Source organism: Protomyctophum bolini (assembly GCF_963924005.1).
Source record: "Protomyctophum bolini genome assembly, chromosome: 11".
Classification (NCBI taxonomy): Eukaryota; Metazoa; Chordata; class Actinopteri; order Myctophiformes; family Myctophidae; genus Protomyctophum; species Protomyctophum bolini.
Window position 1 is genome coordinate 33,989,544 of NC_137872.1, and position 26,047 is coordinate 34,015,590.

The 26,047-nt window shown below is 45.8% G+C and overlaps 2 protein-coding genes across 7 annotated transcripts in view; both read left to right on the forward strand.

The window, feature by feature from the left end:
• The window catches only part of mybpc2a (myosin binding protein Ca), a 63,628-nt gene extending 40,791 nt beyond the window's left edge, over positions 1-22,837 (forward strand). For all 6 annotated transcript variants that reach the window (XM_080776025.1, XM_080776022.1, XM_080776021.1 and 3 more), the window contains 17 exons: positions 350-519; positions 1,880-2,045; positions 2,585-2,691; positions 4,527-4,556; positions 4,855-4,994; positions 5,316-5,475; positions 6,038-6,142; positions 6,923-7,111; positions 9,247-9,381; positions 10,434-10,601; positions 12,132-12,220; positions 13,184-13,379; positions 14,984-15,123; positions 16,702-16,861; positions 17,335-17,471; positions 20,059-20,245; positions 21,203-22,837. In XM_080776025.1, coding sequence (XP_080632151.1) covers positions 350-519; positions 1,880-2,045; positions 2,585-2,691; positions 4,527-4,556; positions 4,855-4,994; positions 5,316-5,475; positions 6,038-6,142; positions 6,923-7,111; positions 9,247-9,381; positions 10,434-10,601; positions 12,132-12,220; positions 13,184-13,379; positions 14,984-15,123; positions 16,702-16,861; positions 17,335-17,471; positions 20,059-20,245; positions 21,203-21,225 — 2,302 coding nt within the window. In that variant the 3' untranslated portion in view covers positions 21,226-22,837. The remainder of the gene's footprint in view (positions 1-349; positions 520-1,879; positions 2,046-2,584; positions 2,692-4,526; positions 4,557-4,854; positions 4,995-5,315; positions 5,476-6,037; positions 6,143-6,922; positions 7,112-9,246; positions 9,382-10,433; positions 10,602-12,131; positions 12,221-13,183; positions 13,380-14,983; positions 15,124-16,701; positions 16,862-17,334; positions 17,472-20,058; positions 20,246-21,202) is intronic.
• The window catches only part of ntf4 (neurotrophin 4), a 270,598-nt gene that overhangs the window by 165,811 nt on the left and 78,740 nt on the right, over positions 1-26,047 (forward strand). The window lies entirely within an intron of this gene.

The following is a 26,047-nucleotide window of genomic DNA, read 5'->3' on the forward strand; positions in this document are numbered from 1 at the left end:
TTTTTTTCCTGTGAATGTTTAACATTCATAATATCAGCATTGCCATTGTTAGTAGTAACTATTTACTGTATATATATAGTAATATTTCCTCGAGCATTTCCCTAAACTCAAGAATACTCATCTGAGCATAAAAGTGCAACATCTTTAGTATTTCTCTGCTGCAAGTTCTACGTGCCAAAGCCTTTGGATCGGCAGTTAGTATTTGTGCGTGTGTTGTAGAACATTCCAAACAGGTGTGTGTGCGTGCGTGTGTGCGTGTGTGTGTGTGTGTGCGTGCGTGTGTGTGCGTGTGCGTGTGTGTGTGTGTGTGTGTGCGTGTGCATTATGGTGCGTTTGTGTTTGTTAATAGGATGAAAGATGGTGTGGAGCTGACCAGAGACACACCAGGTTCAAAGTACAGGTTTAAGAAGGATGGCAAAAAGCATCAACTGATCATTACTGAAGCTACCAAGGAGGACATTGGAACGTACTACGCTGTCACCACTGGCGGAGAGTCAAAAGCAGAGTTGGAAGTCGAAGGTATACCTATTTCCTTGTTAAGTTTAGGACAGGCACTTTTGCTGTACAGTATCTACCCGTAAGTGTAAGCCAACATCTGACACATACTTATAATGTACTGTTATATGTGTTTCATCCAAAGCTTAGATGTAACCTGGAATCCTATTGTTCTACTGTGAAAATCGGAACCTAACATTTACACTGTCTTGAAAGCACTAAGACGCTGGATAACTCTAACGCCAGTCTTTACCGATTTGGTCACATTTTCACTCTCAATTGTCCTCACAGTAGACCGACGAGATACCGGTTAAAAATCGGCAAAGTCGTCCTTTAAAGTAATCAACATGGGGATCCCATGCAGTTGCTCAGCTAGCTGACCTGCTGCCTGGATTCTACGTTGACGTTGCATGCTAGCATCTCAGTTCTTACACAATACACAGTCGAATCTTCAGTGTTCAGAGTTACAAAATACAAATACATAAAATTAACAATGAAGAAATGTTTCTAATTGGCTCTATGCAGTATGCACACAGAACAACTCTTCCTATATTCCTATTCCGGACGAGTTCCTACTTCCTTCACAGGTGTTACCAATGATACTTACGGGTCGTTTTGGTTTCCATTTGTACACCCTCAGAATTACACACCCGTGCGGGGCCATTTGAAACCCACTCAAGGGCTCTTTGAGACCCACTGGGGTAGCACAGTGTTTCCAGTGAGTCCATAGAGGTGTAAAGGATAGAGGGAGGACAGGAGCTACAGCCCCGCCCCCCCGTTAATCATTTCAATAGAGGTTTTGAAGCACCCGGAAGAACGCTCTACTTGCAAGAGGTGCCAACGAGCGCTCAATTTTAAACCCCAGCTGCACCAAAGTCTCTAAAAAGAATGGGACCCAGTGCCTCCCTGCTTGACACTCAGCATCAAGGGTTGGAGGGGGTGTACTTGTACATCAAGCTGCCTCACGCTACAGATACAGGAGACAAGAGACTTTGGGCCTCATGGCTCGGCAAGGCTACTTACTACTACTTCAGCAGTGGTGGAAAGTTACTAAGTAGATTTACTTAAGTACTGTACTTACGTACAATTTTGAGGCATTTGTACTTTACTTTAGTATTTCCAATTTCCAAATACTTTTACTTCTACTCTGTGTAGATCTGCTGTTTTCAAAAGATTTTTATACATTTGAAAACGTGAAATGAGACATTCTGCATATTGAGTACTTAATACTTTTGGTACTTTAAGTACATTTTTGATACCAATACTTTTTTTTAAACTTTTACTCAAGTCAATTTTGAATTATGAACTCTTAACTTGTAACAAAGTAGTTCTATATTGCAGTATTGATACGTTTGAGTCCTTTTTCCCCACCTCTGTGCTTCAGACAAGGAGCTGGAGGTGCTGCAGAGTCTGGCCGACCTGACGCTGAAGGCCGCGGAGCAGGCCATGTTCAAGTGCGAGGTGTCGGACGAGAACGTCAAAGGGAAGTGGTTCAAGGACGGCGTCGAAGTGCTGCCCAGCAGCCGCGTCAAAATGTCACACATCGGAAGGTACGCGGCGCTGGACCGCCGCAGGTGCATGTCTGAGTGTCTGATTATAGGCCTCGTTATACCTTGTCCAGCCTTCGTTCGCCCGCGCAAACACGCATGCAGAAATGCCTAGGTAGATATTCAGATGTTTACAACGTCTTTAGGACACATGCACCACTGCTGCACAGAATCTCCCTATATGCTAGTGGTGTAGCCCTTTTAGATATAGCTTTACAGCCTGCAAACTGTTACTGCACGCACACACACACACACACACACACACACACACACACACACACACACACACACACACACACACACGCAAACAATCCTTGAGAGGGTCGTCAGGAATATCAGTCCGTCCAGCAGACGACATGCCAAGGCGATAATGGTCACAAAAGGTGAAAGCCACTTAGAGTGATTATCACTCCCGTTACTCATATTGCATTACACTAGTATATATGCTGTTGGGGTATAACTATATATTTAGCTATATCTGTGGGTCATCGTGAAGAGTGTCGTCTCCTTGGTAACATCTGGTAACATTTTTTTTCCCCCAGGACTCACAAGCTGATGATTGATGACGTGCAGCCAGAGGATGCAGGAGACTATACCTTTGTTCCTGAAGGCTATGCACTCTCTCTCTCTGCAAAACTTAACTTCATTGGTAAGAAGAGAGAGAGAGGGAGAGAGAGAGAGATGGGGAGAGAGGAGAGAGAGAGAGAGAGAGAGAGAGAGAGAGAGGGAGAGTGAGTGACAGAGAGAGTGACAGAGAGTGACAGAGAGAGAGAGACTGACTATGATATTGACGGTTTTGCTGAATACACAAGAGCAAACCCTCTCAAAGTTTGAATAACGCTGCCCTAGTCAAAAAAATCCTATGGGATTCTGATATAAATATCCTATTCAAAATCCTATTAGAATTTGGAACGAATCCTAGCTATTGGATTTGTTCTCATATACAAACGTATTACACCCAAGCCATGTAACTCATATACACTGATTTGGCGGTGCCCGGATTCGAACCCATGATCTGTTTTTCCTATTCTATTGGACATTTTTAACACTTGCTAAAGACTTATACATGTCTTTAGGTCCTTTTTAATGATATAGAATGGGATCACTGTAATTTTTTTGACAGCTCCTGTTGCTATAGACACCCAGACATGTTTTGCGCATGAGCGCAGCCATTCACTTCCTTGTTTACGGCCCGACAAAACTCGCTATTATTTCTAAATCTACATTCCATGGTCCATGGTTTTGATGTTCCGTCCCTAATTTCTGACTTAACCTCGATTGGAATAATTAACGCTTCTAAAGTGAGACCAGCTCAGTGGCCTTGTGGTTAGAGTGTCCGCCCTGAGACTGGGAGGTCGGGGGTCATACCTGCGCCATGTCCAGGGGGTGTACTTGTACATCAAGCTGCCTCACGCAACAGAAACAGCAGATAGGTTCCTGCCCTATGGGCCTCATGGCTACAGAAACAGGAGATAGGTTACTGCCCCTATGGGCCTCATGGCTACAGAAACAGGAGATAGGTTCCTGCCCCTATGGGCCTCATGGCTACAGAAACAGGAGATAGGCTCCTGCCCCTATGGGCCTCATGGCTACAGAAACAGGAGATAGGTTACTGCCCCTATGGGCCTCATGGCTACAGAAACAGGAGATAGGTTCCTGCCCCTATGGGCCTCATGGCTACAGAAACAGGAGATAGGCTCCTGCCCTATGGGCCTCATGGCTACAGAAACAGGAGATAGGCTCCTGCCCTATAGGCCTCATGGCTACAGAAACAGGAGATAGGCTCCTGCCCTATGGGCCTCATGGCTACAGAAACAGGAGATAGGCTCCTGCCCCTATGGGCCTCATGGCTACAGAAACAGGAGATAGGCTCCTGCCCTATGGGCCTCTGGCTACAGAAACAGGAGATAGGCTCCTGCCCCTATGGGCCTCATGGCTACAGAAACAGGAGATAGGCTCCTGCCCTATGGGCCTCATGGCTACAGAAACAGGAGATAGGCTCCTTCCCTATGGGCCTCGTGGCTCGGCAAGGCGACTTACTATAAAGAGAGATCAGACGAGGTAGCGGGAGGTAGTAATGGGACATTACGCCTCCCGGTTTTGAGGGGACAATCTGAAGAGTCAAATCTGCCCATCTGCTTGGCACTCTGGCGCTTTTATTCTGAACAATTCCCCTGCAAAAGTAGTGTTAAAATGTTCATAATCCTGTAGAATTCTATTGGAATAGGATTCTAATGGGATTTTCTAATCTAAATCCTATAGAAAATTTTGAAAACCCTATAAGATTCTTATAGGAATTTCACAATCCTATGGAAATTATATTGGAACATCTTAAAATGTTCATGAATCCTAACGGATTCTATGGAACTTTTGGAAAATCCTATAGGATTCTAATAGGATTTTCACAATCCTATTAGAAACGTTGAAAATCCTATAGGATTTTTTTGACTAGGGTGATTCACATCTTTTTCCTATTTTCCTCAGAAATCAAGATTGACTATGTTCCCCACCAAGGTAAGTCTGGTTTATAGCAGATTGACTATGTTCCCCACCAAGGTAAGTCTGGTTTTTAAACAGAATATATCAAATGCTTTTTACTGGCTGGATTGCTTTATTTGCTCAACCCCCACACCGATGTATACACTTTGCCACGTGACGCCATCACGTGCCCGAAAACAGTCGACCTACAAGCTCACAGCACGTCGCATCCGCGGCACACTGTGAGCTTGTAGGTCTGCTATTTTCGGCACACGACACTGCCGTGCGCTGAAGTATATGAATCAGGCCTATATTATATTGCTGACAATCGCAGATCCTCCCAAGATCCACCTGGACACCAGCGGCGTGGGCAATAAGAACACCATTGTTGTTGTCGCCGGCAACAAGCTCCGCCTCGATGTGGAGATCACAGGAGATCCCGCCCCCACTGTGTGTTGGATGAGAGGAGACGAAGTAAGGACTGCTCTCTCTATCTCTCTCTCTCTCTCTCTAATGCCGATATATGCCCCGTCATATCTGCGAGCTCACAACATGTCACATCTGCGATGTGTTGTGAGCTTGTAGATCTGCTATTTTCGATGTACAGTATGATGAAGTACATTATGCAGTATGTGTTGTTTTTGCTCTGTCTCACTATTTTCTTTTACTCTCTGTATACTGTATGTGTCTCTACTCGTGACTGTGAGACCATAGATATGTTGCGTGTGCACGGTGCGCGCGCGACGCGCGTGTGTGTGTGTCAACATTCTGACAGAGTATATCTCATTCTCTCAGGAGGTGACGGAAGGTGAAGGAAGAGTCCGGGTGGAGACGAGGGAGGGCCTGAGTAGCTTTGTTATCGACGGGGCAGTGAGAGCCGACGAGGGGAAATACTCTATCATCGTGACCAATCCCGCCGGAGAGGACACGGCTCAACTGTATGTCAAGATCGTGGGTCAGTAAATAGTGGCTCTTTGTCATTTTTGTCTCTTATTTGTCTTTTTTTTTTGTCCTTTTCAGGTTCATTCTCTATTAGTCCCACACACACACACACACACACACACACACTCCACTCTCGCTCCCGTAGATAAACCCAGGGTCAATTGAGCAGTCACGGGTGAGCGTTATCTCATTAGCTGATATGCTACAGGTGCCTGCATGCTTCAATGCCTGCTAGCATTATACAAAGCTAATCATTCTTGTCTTTTTGGCAGCAGATGCTGCCAAAGAGAGGAATTGGCATAATATTCTGCACAAAAAAAAACAAACATCATAATTCAAAAATCTTTTCGCCAACAATCTAAAAATACACGGTTAACACGGCAATGTAAGAGCGATGACTGTTTACCCTGCAAGCAAAACACATTTTTAACTGGAAACGGAAAAAAAATACACTTCCCCACACTCTCTTTTGTCTAGTTCTTCTCGTCTCATTTCTATCTCTCTGTTCTTTCTCTCCCCATAACTGTCCCTTAATTCCCTCCCTTATGCTATCCCGCTGTAACCTGTCTCTCCAGATGTTCCCGACCCCCCTGAGGATATCAAATGCTTGTCGGTGGGAGAGGACTTTGCTACCGTCACATGGGACCCGCCTGCGTTCGACGGTGGCGTTCCCATTAAAGGTATAGCCCCCCCCCCCCCATTCTCCTCCGAACAGCATCTGATGTTCAACATCTGACGCCTCTGCCCCCAGGAGGATGCACTCACTTTGGAATCCTGCACGCTATTTATTTGTTACATCGGCTTATAGAGTCACTTCAAAAAGGCTCTGTTGAGGCTGCTCCTGACTCAAAAAGAAATGACCTTGCTGCGTTCCCCCCCGTCCCCCGTCCCCCCCCTCCCCTCCCCTCCCCAGGCTGTGGTGGAAAAGAAAAAGCACTCCGAAGTAAAAGTATAGCAATACCACAATGTAGAAATACTGTGTTACAAGTAAAAGTCCTTCATTCAACATTTGCCCTGCATGATATGTAGTGAAGTAGAAGTTTATATATATATAGTATCGCATGGAATTACTCTAGTAAATTAACCCCATTTGACCTGAGATCAGATTCTAAAAATGTCTTCTACTGTACATCATGACAGTTTTCTGAAAAAGCCATGTCAGACTAAGGGCCGATTCATACTCCTATTTTACCGCTGTTTCGGCGCTGTAGTGCCGAAATGATTTCGGCTCGTCAGAAATTTTCAGTAGCACCGAAGAGTCGACTTTAGGACGGTACCCGCCCCCCCCCCCGAACCTCAAATGACGTCACATTGTAGGCTCTACAGAGCCGAACCGACTTTTATTCGGCTCTAAAATAGTATGAATGGGCCCTATGTCAGTCGTTCCCGCCCCCAAAAATGGGTTAAAGTATCTGAGCAAGTGAGTAAAATGTACTTCACTTTCCACCGTCTGTCCTCAGGCTACCTGATGGAGAGAAGGAAGAAGGGCGCCGACAGATGGACCAAGCTGAACTTCGACGTGTTCGAGTCCAACACGTACGAGGCCAAGAAGATGATCGAAGGCGTGATGTACGAGATGAGGGCGTTCGCCGTCAACGGCATCGGCATCTCTCAGCCCAGCGCCACCTCCAAGCCCTTCATGCCCGTCGGTGTGTGTAGTAGCCGTGGCTACCGTTTGTCATCACAACAGAAGTCAAACGCCGGCGTTAATCTTAAAGCTTGCGATCCATTCGAACCCACACGAGAGAGAGACCCGAGTTCTATATCTCTCGGCCACGGTGCAGTCTCTCTCTATGTGTGGAAAAGGGGAGATGTTGCACTTATGATCTTCAGGCAGTACTACTTGTCTACAGTACTTACTTTAAAAGATTCTGGGTGGGAACCCCTTTTGGTGTTTTAAGCATTATGTAATACTTTAGCTATTGAAAAATAGCAGATCTACAAGCTCATAGCACGCCACCGAGTGGCGCGCTACGAGCTTGTGGGTATGCTATTTCTTTTTTATCGTGAAAATGCGGCACAAATATATAAATATATATTCTTTCAGCATACTTATTTTTTTTAATTATTCGACGTCAGGCCTAAATGGGTTAATTATTAATACATTTTTTAAAAAAAACAAGTAAACTTTCATTTCATGAAGAAATCAAAAATAATTTCCAATTAGAAAACAAAAGTTTAAGTGGTAGTGAAAATTAGCCGATCTACAAGCTGATGTCTCAGTGGGAACCACACTGGTGTAGATGTCTCAGTGTGAACCACACTGGTCTAGATGTCTCAGTGTGAACCACACTGGTCTAGATGTCTCAGTGGGAACCACACTGGTGTAGATGTCTCAGTGTGAACCACACTGGTCTAGATGTCTCAGTGTGAACCACACTGGTCTAGATGTCTCAGTGGGAACCACACTGCAACCACTGAAGACGTACTAGTTTACACTCCACAGATTGGTTAAAAGAACGTTGTTGTATTAATTTAAATATATTCCGGATTGCAGCTTTAATGTAACTATTGAAGTTAAGAGCATACATTATGGAACCAAAATGTGGTTCCATAATGTACACTATATGCTCTACAGCAGTGGTTTCCAAAACCCTTTTCATATCAAGGCCCATTATTCATTATTCATTATTCATTTGACATTTGAGCCACGGGCCACCATGTGATGACATTTAGCCTCTCAGACCCGAAACCTTGAATATCTGTTGTCGCTGGATAAGATTTTGTCCACAAGTCCATTACTGTATTGTACTATTGTTGTTGGTACCATAAGAGAGACAACAGGCAAACAATTATTCTACATTCTCTAATTGTGTAGACTACGTAATTAATGCAGATGTTTGAACAATAATGTAACTCTTGAGAGCGTATAGGTCTTACTCTTCAAGAGTTAAAGATCTTTAAGGGTCCATTTTGGTTATCAACTCTCCCATCATTTAGCTGGGGGACCACCTGGAACCCCTTCAAGGACCACTGGTTGTAAAACACTGCTCTACAGAGTTAAACTAACACTATAATATTTGACTGTGTGTAGAAGGATATTATAACAGAGGCTAATGCTCACTATGCTCAGTCTGAAGCCACATTTATGCTCCGTCGCTCCGACGCTGCAGCATGCCAAAAACAGCGAACCTACAAGCTCACAAAGCGTTGCGTCCGCCACGCCTTGTGAGCTTGTAGGTCGGCTATTTCTGACACGCGACGCCGCCACTGTGCGACGGCGTCCAAATCTGGCTTAACCCAATTGAGACCCGAGAACAGATTCTACATCAGTGGTTCTCACACTTATTTCATGTCGAGGACCCAAATAAATATATGTATTCGGGGCCCGTCGACCCCCATCTGAGAATATGTTGTTCCCGGGAGGGACCCCTCCCAGAAGCAAAGATATGAGTTATAAAAACGCTGTGGAAGAATATTCAAAGATTTTAATTTTATTTTTTAACATATTTTTTAGTCTTAGTCCTAGTAGTACAAAGTAGTAGTAAGGTTGAAATTAAGTAGAAATGAATGCGCGTCTTAGAGGGTTAAACGATTTTTCTAAAAAAGCTAGATCTACAGGCTCGTGGCGTAGCAAGCTTGTAGATCTGCTAATTTTTTCAACAGCTAAAGTTTAAAATAAGGGTTTACGGTGGTTAAAAGCTATATGCGGTGACACAGATACGTCGTCCTGGAGGTCTAAATCGTCCTCGGGTCTAAATGGGGGCTTAAGGCGGCTTAGCCCTCCCAATCCATTACTTTCCACATTAAGGGTATTAATGACCTCCTTCGCTGTCTCCCTCAGCCCCCACCAGTGAGCCCACCCGCCTCACGGTGGATGATGTCACCGACTCCACCTGTGCACTGAAGTGGCGCCCGCCGGAGAGGATCGGAGGCGGAGGCATCGACGGATACATCATCGAGTACTGCAAAGAAGGAAGTCAGTACGATCATGCTAATGTGGATGCAATGATAACCGAATGTTGCTCTATTAATGGGTTAACTCTAGACACTGGCCTTGTGGTTAGAGTGTCCGCCCTGAAGCTGGGAGGTCGGGGGTTCGATCCCCGACCGGGTCATACCAAAGACTGTAAAGATGTGACCCAATGCCTCCCTGCTTTGCACTCAAAGGGTTGGATTGGGGGGGTCAAATCTACTAATCAAATGATTCCCGAGCGAGGCTGCAGCTCACTGCTCCTTGGCTGCGGCTCACTGCTCCAAGAGATAGGTCAAATGCGGAGAACAAATTTGACTTTTGACTTTTAACTCACCCAATGGCGAGCTTTCTATCGATTAAGTTACATCGCGCTCGTTGCTATAGCGTCTGAATGACCCTCAGTTGCTAGGCGATCGAGGGAAGTGAAAAGTCAGCTTCCCGTATACATCTGCCTCCAGGAGAACAGTTTTTTTTTTCTTTTTAAAGGTGTTTTCAAACGTGCAGCTATCAAAACGCACACATTGTCGCCTGGATCAACGACAGGTCTGCTCCAGATCTGCTCAAGAGGGGGCGCGACAACGCAAGCGTAACAACAAAAAAAAACGCTAAACTGAATCCAGGTCCGGTGAGTCGCGGGCGTGTTCACGAAACGAGCACGCGCGCGACAATTTCACGGGACCGCGCCCGCGTAAATACGCTTGCGTTGTTGCCCCTCGACTTCTCTGCACGTACAGAAAGAAAGCGCAGGTCTCATTGTAAATGAACTATAGGCACGTTAAATCACTGCCCGTAGTATACTTTTGTCCCGTTTATTTCTTATTATTATAAAAAATCTGTGTGAAGGGAGGTGCACTCTTATCGTCGTACATCATCATGATGTAACACCCGATTTGCTCGTCCACACATGACGTAAATTCTCCATTCATTGTCAATGGGAATGTAATGTTTGTGTAAGACGAAAATCTACACTATAATAGCTGAATATAGGAGGGGCTAGCGCTCCTCAAAAATACACGCGTGTCTTCTCTTCTTCTTGTGTGTAAATCCCGACTCAGGCGACGAGTGGGTGCAGGCCAACAAGGACCCAGTGGAGAAGAGCCAGTACCGGGTGAAGGATCTGCCCAAGGGAGAGAAGATGCTGTTCAGAGTGGTAGCGGTCAACATCGCTGGACGCAGCCCCCCCGCCACCCTGAACCAGGCCGTCCTCATCAGAGAGATCATGGGTCAGACACGTCGCACGCACGCACACACACACACACACACACACACCCCCGCCACTCTGGGACAGGCCGTCATCATCACAGAGATCATGGGTCAGACATCTCATGTCACGTGTTCATGTCTGACGTCAGATGGTCATTTTGTAAACATGCTGTACCGACATGCACGTTCTACTGTGCATGTCGTTGCTGTTGGGCATGAACCTTGTGTCTCCATATTTCTTTTTTATCTTAAAAAAAAAAAAAATCATAAATCGATGCCCTACTTTTTTCATATCAAGGCTCATTATCTATTTAGCCATTTTAGCCACGGACCACCATTTGACGAGATTCTGCCTCGCAGAACCAAAACTAAAGATTTCCATGCTTGTATTGATGTGGTGCTGTAGGAGAAACAACAGGCAAACATTGATCAAAATACCAATTCTTCTATACATTCTCTAATTGTGTAGACTTCTTATAAATTAATGCAAATGTATTGTAGCGAAATGGGCCTGCAAGGGTACATTTGGTCTCATTTTACACTCTCTTTTTTTGTACTTTATGTTTATTGCCATTCTAAAGTAATTTACAGGCAATTTCATTTCATATTATAAGACATGTTAATTTTCTCTCAGTTAATTATTTTTGAGTGTAAAGTGTAAGTGACATTACAAGAAAAAAAACTAAAATACATAGTAATACATTATTAGCCTTGCGAGTGCCTTGGGGGTGAACTTGAACTTTTCACTGTGATATGGGAGGTTTTAATTTAGGGTATATCTGGGCAGCGTCTTGTAGAATCTGCTTCCAGATATCCTGCCACTAACTCCCGTCTCCTTTTGAAGTTTAACGGAGCTTATAATTTGTAACTGGGCTGTCATATATTCCATCTTATATATTTGTTTGTAGCCACTGATCATTTTACACTCTCAAGAGCTAAAGATCTCTGAGGGTCCATGTGGTTACCAGCTGTCCCATCTTTTAGCTGGCGACCACCTGGAACCCTCTCAAGGACCACCGGTCACACAAAAGTAGCCCAAATGGCTGATCTGCAAGCTCACAACGTGACGTGCTGTGAAGTTGTAGATCGGCTATTTTTTGGCACTTTTGGAAAATGTTCAAAGTGAAGTTTTATATTTAAACTACACTGGATCCATCGGAACAGGTTCTTCTTTTTGTTCCGTTTCCTGAAAAGCAACCATTTTGGACATAAGAGGTTTCCACAGACACAGCAACGATATGGAGAAACTATAGTCTATACGGTGTAACATATTCATGTAAAATATATATATATATGTCTGCAGGTATATATGCAAATGTACCACATTATGTGCATTTATATACACAACCAGTTGCTGCACACCAACACACGCACGCATGCACGCACGCACGCACGCACGCACCCATGCACGCACGCACGCACGAATGACAGTACTGTATGTACGTATGCACAGCACACCTCCCCCATTCATGCTTCTCCTATACCACCCACTCTTCTCCAACATCCACTTAACCTTTCCCTCGCTCGGTCCCCCTCCATCCATTCCACAGAACAACCGAAAATACGCTTGCCTCGCCAGCTGAGATCCAAATTCATCAGGAGAGTGGGCGAGAAGGTCAACCTGGTCATCCCCTTCCAGGTTAGAAGGAGTACCATCCAAAGCTCTATATATCTCAGCTTTAGGAGCTCGCTGCATGCCAGTGCTCATGGTGCACTGGACCTGTATATGAATATAAGCATTTGTACTGCTGCATTTAATAAAAATAATACCAAGACGGTAAAGAATGAGGTGTACCTACAGTATAGGCGTTGTTAAATGTTCTTTCCCATCTGCCCCGTTCTGCATGAATCATAGTGAACCATGACATCATCGGCATGTCAACTTCTCAGCTTGGTTTGTAGGCTGGAGACGTGATAACCTTTTATAGGAGCACTTCCTGGTCCATCCGAAATGGGTTTCAGACTCAGTTGTGTTTTTGTGTGAACCCTGGAGTCTGTTGAAGTAAAACAATGTTGCGTAACATAGCTAGGAGATGTCACATACAGTATATTTGATATAATGTAGCGCAATCATGACAGTGATTAAAGGGACACTTCACCCTTTTTGCAAAAAAATATATGTTAATGTAGCTTTAGAACACTTTCCTGGGGGTCTTTGTGTGTGTAATATGTGGTTTTAGATATTTTAGATTGTAGCAGTGAGCCTGTTGTCTCTGATGTCATGGACACTGGGCTCACTTCCTTCCTGGACTACATGTTGTCTCAGTAAGACAGCTCTCCCCCCTATCCACAAGGAGGAGCAGTGCACCAAATAATTATGGGAATTGTAGTCCAGGAAGGTAGTGAGACCAGTGTCCATGACATTAGAGACAACAGGCTCACTGCTACAATCTAAAATATCTAAAACCACATATTACACACATAAATACCCCCAGGAAAGTGTTCTAAAGCTTCTAAACGTCATTAACATATATTTTTTTGCAAAAAGGGTGAAGTGTCCCTTTAATCAACGGAGGGGTTGGAGACGATAAGAGTGTGTGTGTTTTTTGACTATTTTCACCGTGCCATGTTCAAAGTGTTCACTCACTGCGTCCTCCCGCAGGGAAAGCCTCGCCCCGTGGTGACCTGGTTCAAAGACGGAGCCACTCTGGAGGACAAGAGCGTCCAGGTCACGACCACCGAGCTGTGCTCCCTCTTCTTCGTGCGCTCGGCGGCGAGGGACAACTCCGGAAAATACACCATGCACGTGCAGATCGACGACGTGGAGGACAGCGCCGACTTCTACGTACAGGTCATAGGTCAGTTCGGTCACGGCGCGTACGCCACTTCTCACGCATACACGTTCGGTTCCAACGTTGGTTCCTCTTTGGGATTACGCCTCTGCACACATACATAGTCCACACTTCATTTGCTGTACCGTTAATAAGCTTTTTTTCCCTTTTTTTTTGAAGGGGATGATATGGCGTGAACCCACATCAGTGGGCATGTCAGAGTTTTTATGATAATTCCCAACCATTTCATACTCGCAGGGGATCTGTGACTTAAAGTAGCACATCATCAAAGCGCTGATTTCTCCTAATCCTGACTCCTGCGCTTCCACCGTGGCCAGTGCCAGCTCCTTCCTCAGCTCATGACACACATCTCCCTGGGTCAGGGAGGTGCCGGGCCGGGGCGGATTATATGTGGCGGAAGGTTCCGCTGGAATTATTTACGTGTATAGACCGGGATTATAGGTGGCTTGGATTTGTGCGGGGGGACTGGGGGGACGTTCTTCCGCTTATAGCGGGGTGGTGGGGTGGGGTGGGGGGGATTGAGAGAGGAGGCACCAGCTCCCCTTGAACAGATCCACAAGGCAGACTGTCACAGCACTGCTTCTGCAGGGAGCCATGCAGGAGTGTAAGGGCAAACACATCAGTGCTGCTCTGCATGTTTGCACTGTACTTTTGCTGCCCTGTTTGTGTGCGCGTGTGTGTGCGTGCGTGTGTGTGTGCGTGCGTGTGTGTGTGTGTGTGTGCGTGCGTGCGAGAGAGAGAGAGAGAGAGAGGAGGGAGAGAGAGCACAGGGTGAGATTAATGGCAAATGCCTTTCTGTGGCATCCAGTTTTCTGTGTACTGTATACAGCGTGGCGCACAAAGGAGGATTGATGATAATCATAGCGTGCTGTGCAGTGCAGTGCCGTGGGTCTGACAGGCACAGTACGGAGCCTCTTCTCTCCCATTGTCTGTGTTCTGTGCCCGCATGTGCACAAGACAAGAGAGACCCCAGTATGTACAGTATAGCTTACTCATTTCTCCCTTCAAAACCTCCGTCTCGTCTTTCGCTGTACACTACCAGTCTTCATCAGTCTTTTCTCCTGTGGGTGTGTTAAGCCCCCCCACCCTCTGGGACGCGTCCTTCCATCTCTCTGTTTCCATCCCACTTCGTCTGTCTGTCTGTCTGTCTGTCTGTCTGTCTGTCTGTCTGTCTGTCTGTCTGTCTGTCTGTCTGTCTGTCTGTCTGTCTGTCTGTCTGTCTGTCTGTCTGTCTGTCTGTCTGTGTCTCTCTCTCTCTCTCTCTCTCTCTCTCTCTCTCTCTCTCTCTCTCTCTCTCTCTCTCTCTCTCTCTCTCTCTCTCTCTGTCTCTGTCTCTGTCTCTCTCTCTCTCTCAGACCTAGCAGAAAAGTGAGTTATTCCTCACAAGTTGCCACAAGCATCTGACAACCCCTCTCCCCCCCACCACCACACACACTCTCTCTCCCATATTTCTCACTTGGACTGTCTCATTTTCTGCTGCCGCTTGTCTAACCACCCTGTCTTGTTTGCAATAGCCTCGTTCTCCATGTCTGTTCTCTATACCGCTGTCTACCATACCGCTCCAGTCCTGTGTACCCTATAACTCTGTACATCTCTCATCCTCCATGCAGACCTGCCCGGGCCGCCCGCTAACGTGCGCGTCACGGACGTCTGGGGCTTCAACGCCGCGCTGGAGTGGGACCCGCCCAAGGACGACGGCAACTGTGACATCACTGGTTACACTATCGAGAAGGCGGACATGAAAACCAAGGTGATTTGGGTCCACTGCAGGAATGGCCGCCATGACATGTGTGTATGTAGTGCCATGGTCACTGGTCAGGGACCCAGTATACAACCCAGTAGCCAATCAGTGTTGTTTTGGTTTTAGTTTTAAGTCGTATAGTCTCTTGAATCGTTTTCATTTAGTCACATTAGTCACACTAGTTTTAGTCGACTAAGGGCTGTATTTTGCGTGTCTTAAGTACCAGCAGAGGCGCAACACTGACCGAACGCTAGGGGGGGATATAGAGCGGCGCCGCCGAAAAATCCGTCCCCCCCGTCCCCCCCACTACCCTAGGGGAGGGGGGGATGGGGGGGTCTAACCACCAAAACGTGGGGTTATGGTTAGGGTCGGACTACAGAGAGGTTGTTCCAGTGACTCAATCATTGAGTCACTGGAAGCTAAACTATCTGCAATTTCCCCGAAAAATAATTAGCCTATATCTATACAAGCTCCATTAGCAGGCAGCAGCATGTTTTGTCTAAATTGTCTTTGTGGCCAACAAATGTAGCTACATTTGCAAACAGTGCTGTTGACCATGTTGTTACATGGTCCATATAACATACCACCAGACCACCAACAGACAATGCCAATATGCTATATTAACATTAGAACGTTTTAAAGACAGATTAATTATTGACGACAATGCAACCTGTGGGTCCAACGTCACTGAAAACTTTCATAATGGCAATTAAATTTACTCACGAGTGCTGATGTGAAATGGAGGATGTAAGAACACACTTTTGTTGTATTAGAGCAGGGTAAATATGAAGTTTTGCGCCAAGGTCTTGTTTATATTCCTCTTTACATGTTATTGTCGCAATTTGGTCCGTCTGAGATCTGAGTGAGGGGGCCTTCCTGAGTGAGGGGGTTTCTGACGGCGTCGCTTACTCGCTTCCCCTCTGTCAGAGGTGGAAGCTACGCGCAGCCGTCGGGAACCCCCCCAAACCGACTGTCCCCCCCCCCTCCAGAAAAGAGGTCTTTCTGCTACAGAAACTGTCAGACGAAGACCAAAAACACTAGCGGGGTTCCTATGTTGCGTTATATTTTTCGAAAGAAGCAACAGCTGTACCTATAGTCTCGTACCAGGCCCAAACTCATCTGGGGGGGACCAATGTGACGCTGGCAGGGGACGCGTCCCCCGCGTCCCCTAGGCTATTGCGCCCCTGAGTACCAGGTCTTATTCCCTAACTTCCCACTTCTGAGTGGCCAAAGAGCATTGGTCACGCCTCCAGGTCTTTAGTTTACTCAAGTTATAGGTAATAAGACCTGGTACTTAATTAAGACACGCAAAATACAGCCCTTTGTTTCATACACACGGAGAATGTAAACAGATTTGTGAAGCGTCAAAAGCGTTTCCTTGGGGCGGTACTTCTGCCAAATTCCAGCAATGCACTTTACAGAGTATAGGTCTGCGTGCTTTCAACACGGTGTGCCTATTTTTGGGCATGTCATTACAGACGAATTCAAACCTCTTTCTTTCAAGAGATTAGAAAATGGACGCTAAGGCGTTTGACCCGTTACTCTCCTCTCTCTATGTGATGTCGTTAATTCCTGTGGCGTTTGCAGGAGTGGTTCAAGGTGTACGAGCACAACCGGAGGCCCAACTGCACGGTGTCCGACCTGGTCATGGGCAACGAGTACTCCTTCCGCGTGTACAGCCACAACCTCTGTGGGCTCAGCGACGACGCAGGGGTCAGCAAGAACACCGCCGTCATCAGCAAGGAAGGTATAACGCCGCCGCACAGTAGGAGGTAAAAGTCACCGAGGCCACATACAAGACGACGACATCTTGGTACGTCTCCACGTATACGGGTGACGAAGCGCTGTGTCCGTGTGTGTATAGCCAGACAGTATAGCGTCAAGAGGCGGCAAGATGTCTGCCTATAGAGCAGAGCGTCTCATCCGGGGGTTTTTACACATGGCTGGTGGACGGAAATGACGCTCATGCGCACGGCTCGTGCAAATTGACGCGTCGAGTTTCAAGTTGGCGAGTTGCAGCCGAGCACGAGCGCCACGAGCGTCATTTCCATCCTATTTTTAAACAGTAAAAATAGGAGAGCACTGAGCACACAACGCAGTGAGATGCAATGCGTTGCAGGGAGCTTGTAGATCTACAAAAGAGCAGAGCTTATAGTGGTGAAAGGGATATTTGCTGTTGCACTGTTATAGAGCCCAACACCTCCTCTCTTCCTTCTCCAGGGCTGGATTGTAACAAGCCAGACTACAAAGAGAAGGACCTAAACAGGTCCCCCAAGTTCACGGCACCCCTGGTGGACAGGAGTGTGATTGCAGGCTACAGCACCGCCATCAGCTGTGCGGTCAGCGCCTATCCCAAGGTATTTATACTTATTGCAACCGTATAGGTCACAGATTACTATGAAAACCTGCAAAACCCCATCCGTCGCTCCGTCACGCCACCATATATATGGCCGTCAGGCCGTCACACCTCGTATATGAAGATCACGACACTGACCTCATCAAACCCTGGATAGCCATACATGGAGAAGACTGGATCATCACCTAGATCTGCATATTATGGGACGGCCAAAACACTGCCCCCGCTGCCACCCTTATAGATCTCCATATATGGAGCTGACCTGTTCTGACATTCCATTATGTTGATCTGACCTCATCCAAACCCTGTACACTCAAGACACGCTCCATATATGGCCAGTACAGAATTAATTCCATAATTATGTTGATCTGACCCCCTCCTATAACCAAAGCACCAGCGCTCGCCCAGCAGTCTGACGTCACCCAGAGGGTGAGGTATTCTTCTCGCCCTCATTATTGTACAGTACACCCCCCAAACTATATAAAGCGTGGCCGCATGGGGGTTGAGGCACATACAGTGGCGTAGATTCACAATGGAAGCTCTTATCGTTGGAAGCTCTAGCTTAAATGGAAATAGGAGATATAGTCACTTTGAACACACACGCCTACCTACTTACTGTACAATAGTCTGAAATGTAAAATCTGAATTATCAATGTAGAATGTTTGTAGTGACTCTGTCATAGCAGCACATATGAGGGCTTGTTAGAAAGGTGTGGTTCTGCTGAATCCGGCGCTGGATTCAGCACCATCTTCATATAATAGGTCCTCACTAATAAAATGGCACACTTTTTTTCTACTCAGTCTGTGTCTCATAGGAGGGCTGTGGGCAGTTTAGAAACCGTCTTCCAGTGACATCATCATTAGGCTGATTCTTTTTACAGAAATGTTTCGATTTTCATTATCGTGAGAACGATGGCTTCCATTTTCGCATTGCAACTTTTCAGGACTAGAAAGCCTGCAGTTTCTATTAGCTTGTATTCCCCATCGATGATGTCACTGGAAGACGGTTTCTGAACTGCCCACAGCCCTCCTATGAGACACAGACAGAGTAGGAAAAAATTGCGCCATTTTTTCATGATTATTAGTGTGTTAAGTGGTGAAGTGTAACTAAAGGTAGCTTGCATACCTTTTACATAAGTGCCACTAAAATGTGCAAGGTGTCCCAAGCAGAGAAAACCTCTCCAATAAGGCCAACAACATCAATGAGCAACACATTTGCAAATGTTGATAGTGAGAGCATGCCTATGCACCAGTCTCATCAAGAAGACTTGAGCGGCAGTGGCTCAGCGGTATAGAGTGGCCGGTATAGAACAGGCTGGATGGGAACCCGGTTCGATCTCGGGCTCGATCCCCCAGAGAGAATGTCGACGTGTCCGTGAGCAAGACGCTGAAGCCCTAATTGCCCCCCCCGATGGTTTCCTCCGCCTTCGGTTCAAGGTTCAAGTTTCTTTATATTTGTCTCCCGAGGAATAAATTTGTCTTAGACAAGCGTAGCCCGTATGCCCATGTCGCCGCAGTGCAGCGCCAAAATACATCTTTCTTGCATCAGAGAAAAAGAGGCAAGCAAAGAATGTGTGTGTGAATGGGTTAATGTAATGCACATCTATCTACTGTAAAGCGATTTGGACAAAAGCGCTATTATAAAGGCACCGTTTACCATTTACTGAGTCGGGTTGATACAACATTGTGAGAGATTGTTGCGTTTGTGGGAAGGCCAATACTGTACATCTGATACAGTACATTAGAGAGTAGCAGAGACTGGTCCTTCATGCGGCATCAGAAAGGCTTGATGAAGTTGTATATCATTGGATTCTCTTATTCTCATACGATGCCAAATATCATAAAAGCTGCCACTACTCTGAATGAAATATAGCAGCTTCCAGATAAAATTAAAAAAAAGGCTCAGAAAGGCAGACCAGTATTGATGATAAAAACTGATAAAACCTCAGAGTGACGCGGACTACCAGTGGGACACAAGTACTGAGTAGGATAATTTTAGGATACATTTCTGCTATTTCAAGGCTTAGTATAATACCTTTAATCTGTGTTTATCGGTGACATAACCATGCCATTGACCCATGTTTCTCAAACCCCCTGGTCACCAGAAAAATACCTGACTTTGTGGTGAAGAGTTTGTGTTCTAGTGTACAACCACTAACCAGTGGCTACAGTTTTGGTTCCTATATGAATGCACGAGTTTGAGAGTATAAAAGAGTAAATAGAACAAAACAAAAATGGTTGGCTCACAACACTGGAAATGTATTATTTATGTCTATATAGAGCCAGAACGAGAGGTGGAGCCGAAACGTCTTTCAACACGGCATCTTTATTGTTGAGAATCTGACAGAGATTTGTTGAGCCAAAATGTTGACCCAGTTTCACCTCTCAGTCTCTCCCAACATCTCTCTCTCTCTCTCTCTCTCTCTCTCTCTCTCTCTCTCTCTCTCTCTCTCTCGCTGTCACTCTCTCATCTCCTCCTCCTCCGCCTCTTGCTTTCTGCCAATGTCTTATCGTTGCCACCCTCCCTCCCTCCCTATAATATTCCCCGTTTCCTGGCCTAATTCTCACTGATGTTCTCCCCGTCAAAGCCCAAGATCGTCTGGTTGAGGAACAAGATGATCCTCGGCGATGACCCCAAGTACATAATGCGGAACAACCAGGGCGTCTTGACTCTGAACATCCGTAAGCTGAGCCAGTACGACGGGGGCAAGTACACCTGCAGGGCCATCAATGCCCTCGGGGAGGACGAGGTGGAGTGCAAGCTGGAGGTCAGAGGTACAGTGTATAGTGTATACCCCATTCTGACCTGAGATCAGATTCTAAAAATGACAGTTTTCTGAAAAAGCTATGTTTTCTATGTCAGTCGTTCTTCAAAAAATAGCTAAAGCATAACATGATGCTAATATAACACCAAAAGGGGTTTTCCGCCTAAAATGGGATATGCACGCTCACTATAAGACAAGGTGAAATAATGTGTGAACTATAGGCTGGATGGGGGCGCAGCTCGTTACTCAAACTAATCCATTTAGGGAATAAATTAAAAATACTAAATATAGTGGCTACTTTGGTAGGACACGAACGGTTGTACAACGAATAATAAAATAGGGCATAAGGGGTTAACCAGACTAGATTTTAGTCAACAAATCTTTCCACATACTGTACATTTGTTGATATAATAAAAACCAATAAAAAAAACCCAATAGAAGAATATAACCATAAGCCCTAGTGTGCACATCAAACTCAGATCAGGTCCATATTTGTTTTATTTATCTGTGCTGCAGTGATATTGAAATCTTAATTCAGAGCACGTAAAGTATTTACCTTCTGTAAGTCAGCAAACTACATATCCCATAATGCTGCATTGAATATACCAGAGAGACAGAGAGAGAGAGACAGAAAGAGAGAGAGAGAGAGAGGGAGAGGGAGAGGGAGAGAGAGAGAGAGAGAGAGAGAGAGAGAGAGGACTCGGTTGAAGGTCATCGAGGACTCTCTCTGACTGCTGAAAAGGCCTCTCGCTCTTGAAGCCGACATGATGTTGACGCAAGGACCTGCTCCCGAGAGGGGAGCAGACGCTGCAATGCTCAGCAGTCGCGACGAATATAAAGATAATCTTATTGTATTTGTCAGTTAGAGCTTCAGAACCTCAGACGGCTTAAGCTCGGGCTAAGAAAAGATCCGCCGGCCTCCCGCTGATCTATAATTCCCCTCTCCCCTCTTCTCCCCTCACCCCAGTTGTGCAAGCGGAGAAGAAATGAAGACGGCAAGACACAGCGGCGGACACAGTTGAACAGGAATACTAATGGATTATGTATAACCCGGATAGTCATGAATAAATATGATTAGAACAGAAACACTGGCGAGCTTCTATAAAGCCAACAACTTCTTTTCCCTTATTGTCACCCCTCCTCACCACCACCGTGACAAATGCCACATCAGTAATGTGCCACAAATGATGACAGCGCAAGCTGTCACCTTGTCATCCACCTAATTGAGAATAGCTGCAGACTGGGCCTAGTAATGTTGCCAGAATATTACAGCATATACAGATGGATCCCTCTTATCTTGTGAAGTGAACCTGTCAAGGAACACGCTTAGAAAATGGACATTCATCCATTACCATGTTCCAGCCTGTGTGCGTGCGTGCGTGTGCGTGCGTGTGCGTGCGTGTGCGTGTGCGTGTACAGTATGCACTTGGCTTCCTGGACATTTTTATTGGTGAGGGATGAATTTATGATTGTCATGCAGCTATAGCACTGAAATCATTGCAGTGTGACCGGCTGCACACCTATCCTTCCTCGTGGTATTAGATAACGTCGCAGTCGGATGGAAACCTTGTATGTCCAAAAAGCATTATACTTTTCAGTAAATTGGAAGAACAGAACCTGTGTCCTCTTAATGTATGTACGGTAGCTCCAAAGTAGTATAGTCTCACAAGCTCTTAAATATTTATAAAAAAAACAACACTTTCACTTTAACACCTTTTACATTTTTTACAAAAATAGCAGATCTACAGCCACACTCTGGACCCCCCAGGGGTCCTTGAGGGAGTTCCAGGGGGTCTCCAGTTAAATGATAGTTTGGAACCAAATGGACCCTTGTTATGAGAGTGCACAAATGGAACCAAATTATGGATCCGTCCTAAAGTGGCTATGGCTGTTTTTAGCCCAATGAGTGTGGGTTGTTTTTATTTTGCAAAACTAATGCTTAGAATGGATTCGGCATCATGATAACCCCCTGATGACATTTTGAATGTTTTGCTATCAATAAGTTATTAATGGTATATGGTCACATATTATGCCAATTATGAAAATTGCTCAACATAATGCAAGTTAGCATCCGGCAGTTTCTTAATGCTGGGGACCCATACTCAACATTTCTAACATAAAACCTTGGTGTACTCACAACACCTTGACATTCACAATGCGGGGCTCTATAATGGGCTGGCAAGTATAGACTATGTGGGACATTTAACGGGAAAACATAAAAAGTTGGAATATGGAGATACAGGGTTCCACTATATGGGATGGGAGCAAGGCAGACAGAGGCCCTTATTGGGCCAGGGGGGCCCCTGTCTGCTCTGGCCTGGTTGAACAGGTATAGGCTGGGCTGAATGGAGGGCTCACGGCTCACCCAGGCATGGCCAGCATGGTGGATCCATCAGGATTAAAGTGCTTCGTACACAGACGTGGACCTGCTGCCCTTCTTCAGGCACATGCACAGGACATGCCCACACACACACACACGCACACATGCACGCACGCACGAACGCACACACGCACATATTTGTATTACTATGCAGTATACTTCAACATCAACATTTTCATGTTTTGACATTTTAACCGGTAATAAAAAAAAGGCTGAGTTTAATTGTGTTCCGGTGTCATGCCCCCTGATCGACTATTTAGTGTGTGTGACAGCAGTATAAAGAATAACTAAATCTACATTTTTACTATGAAACAAACAAACATTTTTCGGACTTTTACTACTTTACTACACTTTGCATGGGAAGAGGCGGCTGTTCATATAGCTACTGTGGAGTCAGTATACTGCAGCTGTATGGGGCTGAGACATGGACCCTCACAGTACAACAGGAAAGAGCCCTGGATGGAGACTACACACAAGAATGCTACACGAATGGCACTATAGGTGTCACATGGACGGACCGCATCAGAAATGTGGGCCTCTATCGGGAACCTATACCACGGATCACAGACAAAGTCAGAGAGAGAAGGATGAGGCTGGCAGGGCACTGCGTCAGGCAGCCAGAACTTGAGGCAAGTAAATTGACTATGGGAGCCAACCCAGGGCAAAGGAAGGAGGGGAAAGTAGCGCACCACCAACACTGCAGCGCTCAAGAACCTGATGTTTGATAGGAAGGTGTGTGGAGCTATAGGGCAGCCATCCAGGAAACCTGAGTTGGTGTTGGCTAGACTTCACTCTCGCAGTAACTGTGGAAATTTGGCCCTTGAAAGTATCCTATATTATAATTGACAATTTTGGCTGGTGGACCACCGTGCTCCCCTGTCACTGTGACTCAGCCCTATTGGAGAATTGGGCCAGGTCAATTCAATTCAATTCAATTCAATTCAATTATTATTAGTAATTAGAAATTACTAATAATAATTATGTGGACGAGAAAATCGAACATGTTATGTCACATTGATGCACGATATAAGAGCGCCCCTCACTTCACACGGGTGTGATTTTATATCTATATGGTTCGATGTGTCGTTTTTGATTCCTCCAGCAAATGACGATGATGATGATGATGATGAAAACCAATGATTTGCGCATGTGTCCCTTGGTGCCTCTGATTCATATACAGTACGGGCATATCGGTTATCAATGTGAGGGCCGCAAGTACATGTCGTGTCGTGCTGCGACACTTGAACATGGACACGGACACATGCAGGCACACACACCAGGCATGCATGCTACTCTAATCATGCATGTAGTTGTAGGCCTACATGCACACACACACACACACACACACACGCACACGCACACGCACGCACACACACACGCATACGAGAAAGGGCAGGAGGTTGCAGGCGCAGCGTATTAGCACTGACTCACCACACTCCTCACTATCTTCCTTCATTCCCACACTCTCCCGCCGCATATCCTCTCTCACACAACACGCCAGACACATTTTCGTGGCGTGACCTCTACTCCGAGGCCTCTCGCATAACACGGCCCCGCACACTTGTGCACACAATACAAACACAAACACGCGCACTCGTGAATCAGGGTCTCATTAGCATAACACACTAGAGACTAATTAATGCACCCATCAACACTGCCCTAATTAGCTCTCCCACGTCATTACTGAGCAAACGAATTACCGCTAATTTACACACCCGCAAAACAAACACAGCGCCGTCTCTACTGGGAGAGTCCGCCGCGGCTCGCCTCGCACACCGAATTAAAGCTTCACTGGATGTGCTGCATGCCGACCTAGCGGCCCCCGATGGGACAGCTCCTAATAACCTCATACACACAACCCCCCCAACGCAGCCATGCAGCTGAGCTGAGCCGACAAGCACAAGGATTCTAGAAGAAGGCAAAGAGATGAAATTTGCAGAAAAGCAACCGCTGACTGAATACATCAGACGGTTTGAGTTTGCTTCCGTCTCTGGCCGTGGAAACCACAGAGAGGAGGTTGTTGCAACTCATCAGCCATGTAAGGAAGTGTAGTCCCGGCAGTCGAGGTGGACGGGTGGGACATTTGGTATGTATAGTCTTTTTTATTGGCCTAAAATATTGTCTATATTAAATCCACTTGCTGACCGCCTGTCCGTTTTGGACGATTTCTTTTATAGGGGTTTCTTGTGACCCTACCATTAACATCCTATGGCAGGCAAAAATGTCAAAACTGTCAAACTTTCCTTTTGCTTTAAGTAGCATGTGACATGTCGGGGGGTTTTCATGATTCTGAATCCATTCCAATGATTAGTTTTGCACAAAATACACTTCTTGGGCTAAAAACTTGTGCTGACCTCGTCACATTTGTCATGACGTCTATGGCCGTTTTTAGCCCAAGGAGTGTTTTTTGTGCAAAACGAATGCATGGAATGGATTCAGAATCATGAAAACCCCCCACTTTGACATGTCACATGCTACTTAAAGCATATGGAAAGTTTGACATTTTTGACAATTTTGCCTGCCATAGGATGTGGATTCATGAATGTATGTATGTAGCCTACTGTATATTACTGTATTTACAAGAAGTCTACACAATTAGAGAATGTAGAAGAATTATCATTTTGACCGTTTGGCCTGTTATCTCTCATAATGCCACCACATCAATACAGCATGGCATTGTGAACACAATCTTATCCAACGATGATAACAAAATGTTCTTGAGTTTTGGGCGTGCGAGGCTAAATCACATGGTGTAGTGCATGGTCCGTGGCTCAAATGCCGAACAAACAATGGGCCTTGAAATGAAACATTTTGAAACCCACTGCTGTTTAAGGGAATGACACCATCGGTGTATTTCTGGCCCACTGGAGAGAAATGACCCCCCCCCCCCCACACACACACACACACACACACACACACACACCCCAGTCCTTGCTCTCTCCAGCAGAGGGGGTGAGAGGACAGTAACAATAAGGACCAGAACTGGCCATATAGGTGGTTTGTGTGACTGTGAGTGACAGGTTATTATTAAAACTATGACATTAACAATGCATCATTGATCTGCAAGCCCCAGCTCGGCGGGAAATGTCCGGAACATTCCGGCCCTTCCCTCAAAAGTGCGGCCAGTCAGTCAGTCGCGCTGCTTGGCATAGTATACAGTATGTCCTGCAAATGTTCAGCACTATACAGAGTACACTATTATAGTACACTGTGTACCCTCTCTTTTATATTGTGGCATGCAGTTATTTATGCCTGGCTGATTCATATACCTGCAAGTTAGTACAGTATAGTTGCTGGTGTCGCTTTACCATGCAGAAATAGCAGATCTACAAGCTCACGATGTGTCAAAACGTGTTGTGCTGTGAGCTTGTATAGATCGTTTGTTTTCGGTACCAGCTATAGACACCCGCTCACAACCAAGTATAGGCTATA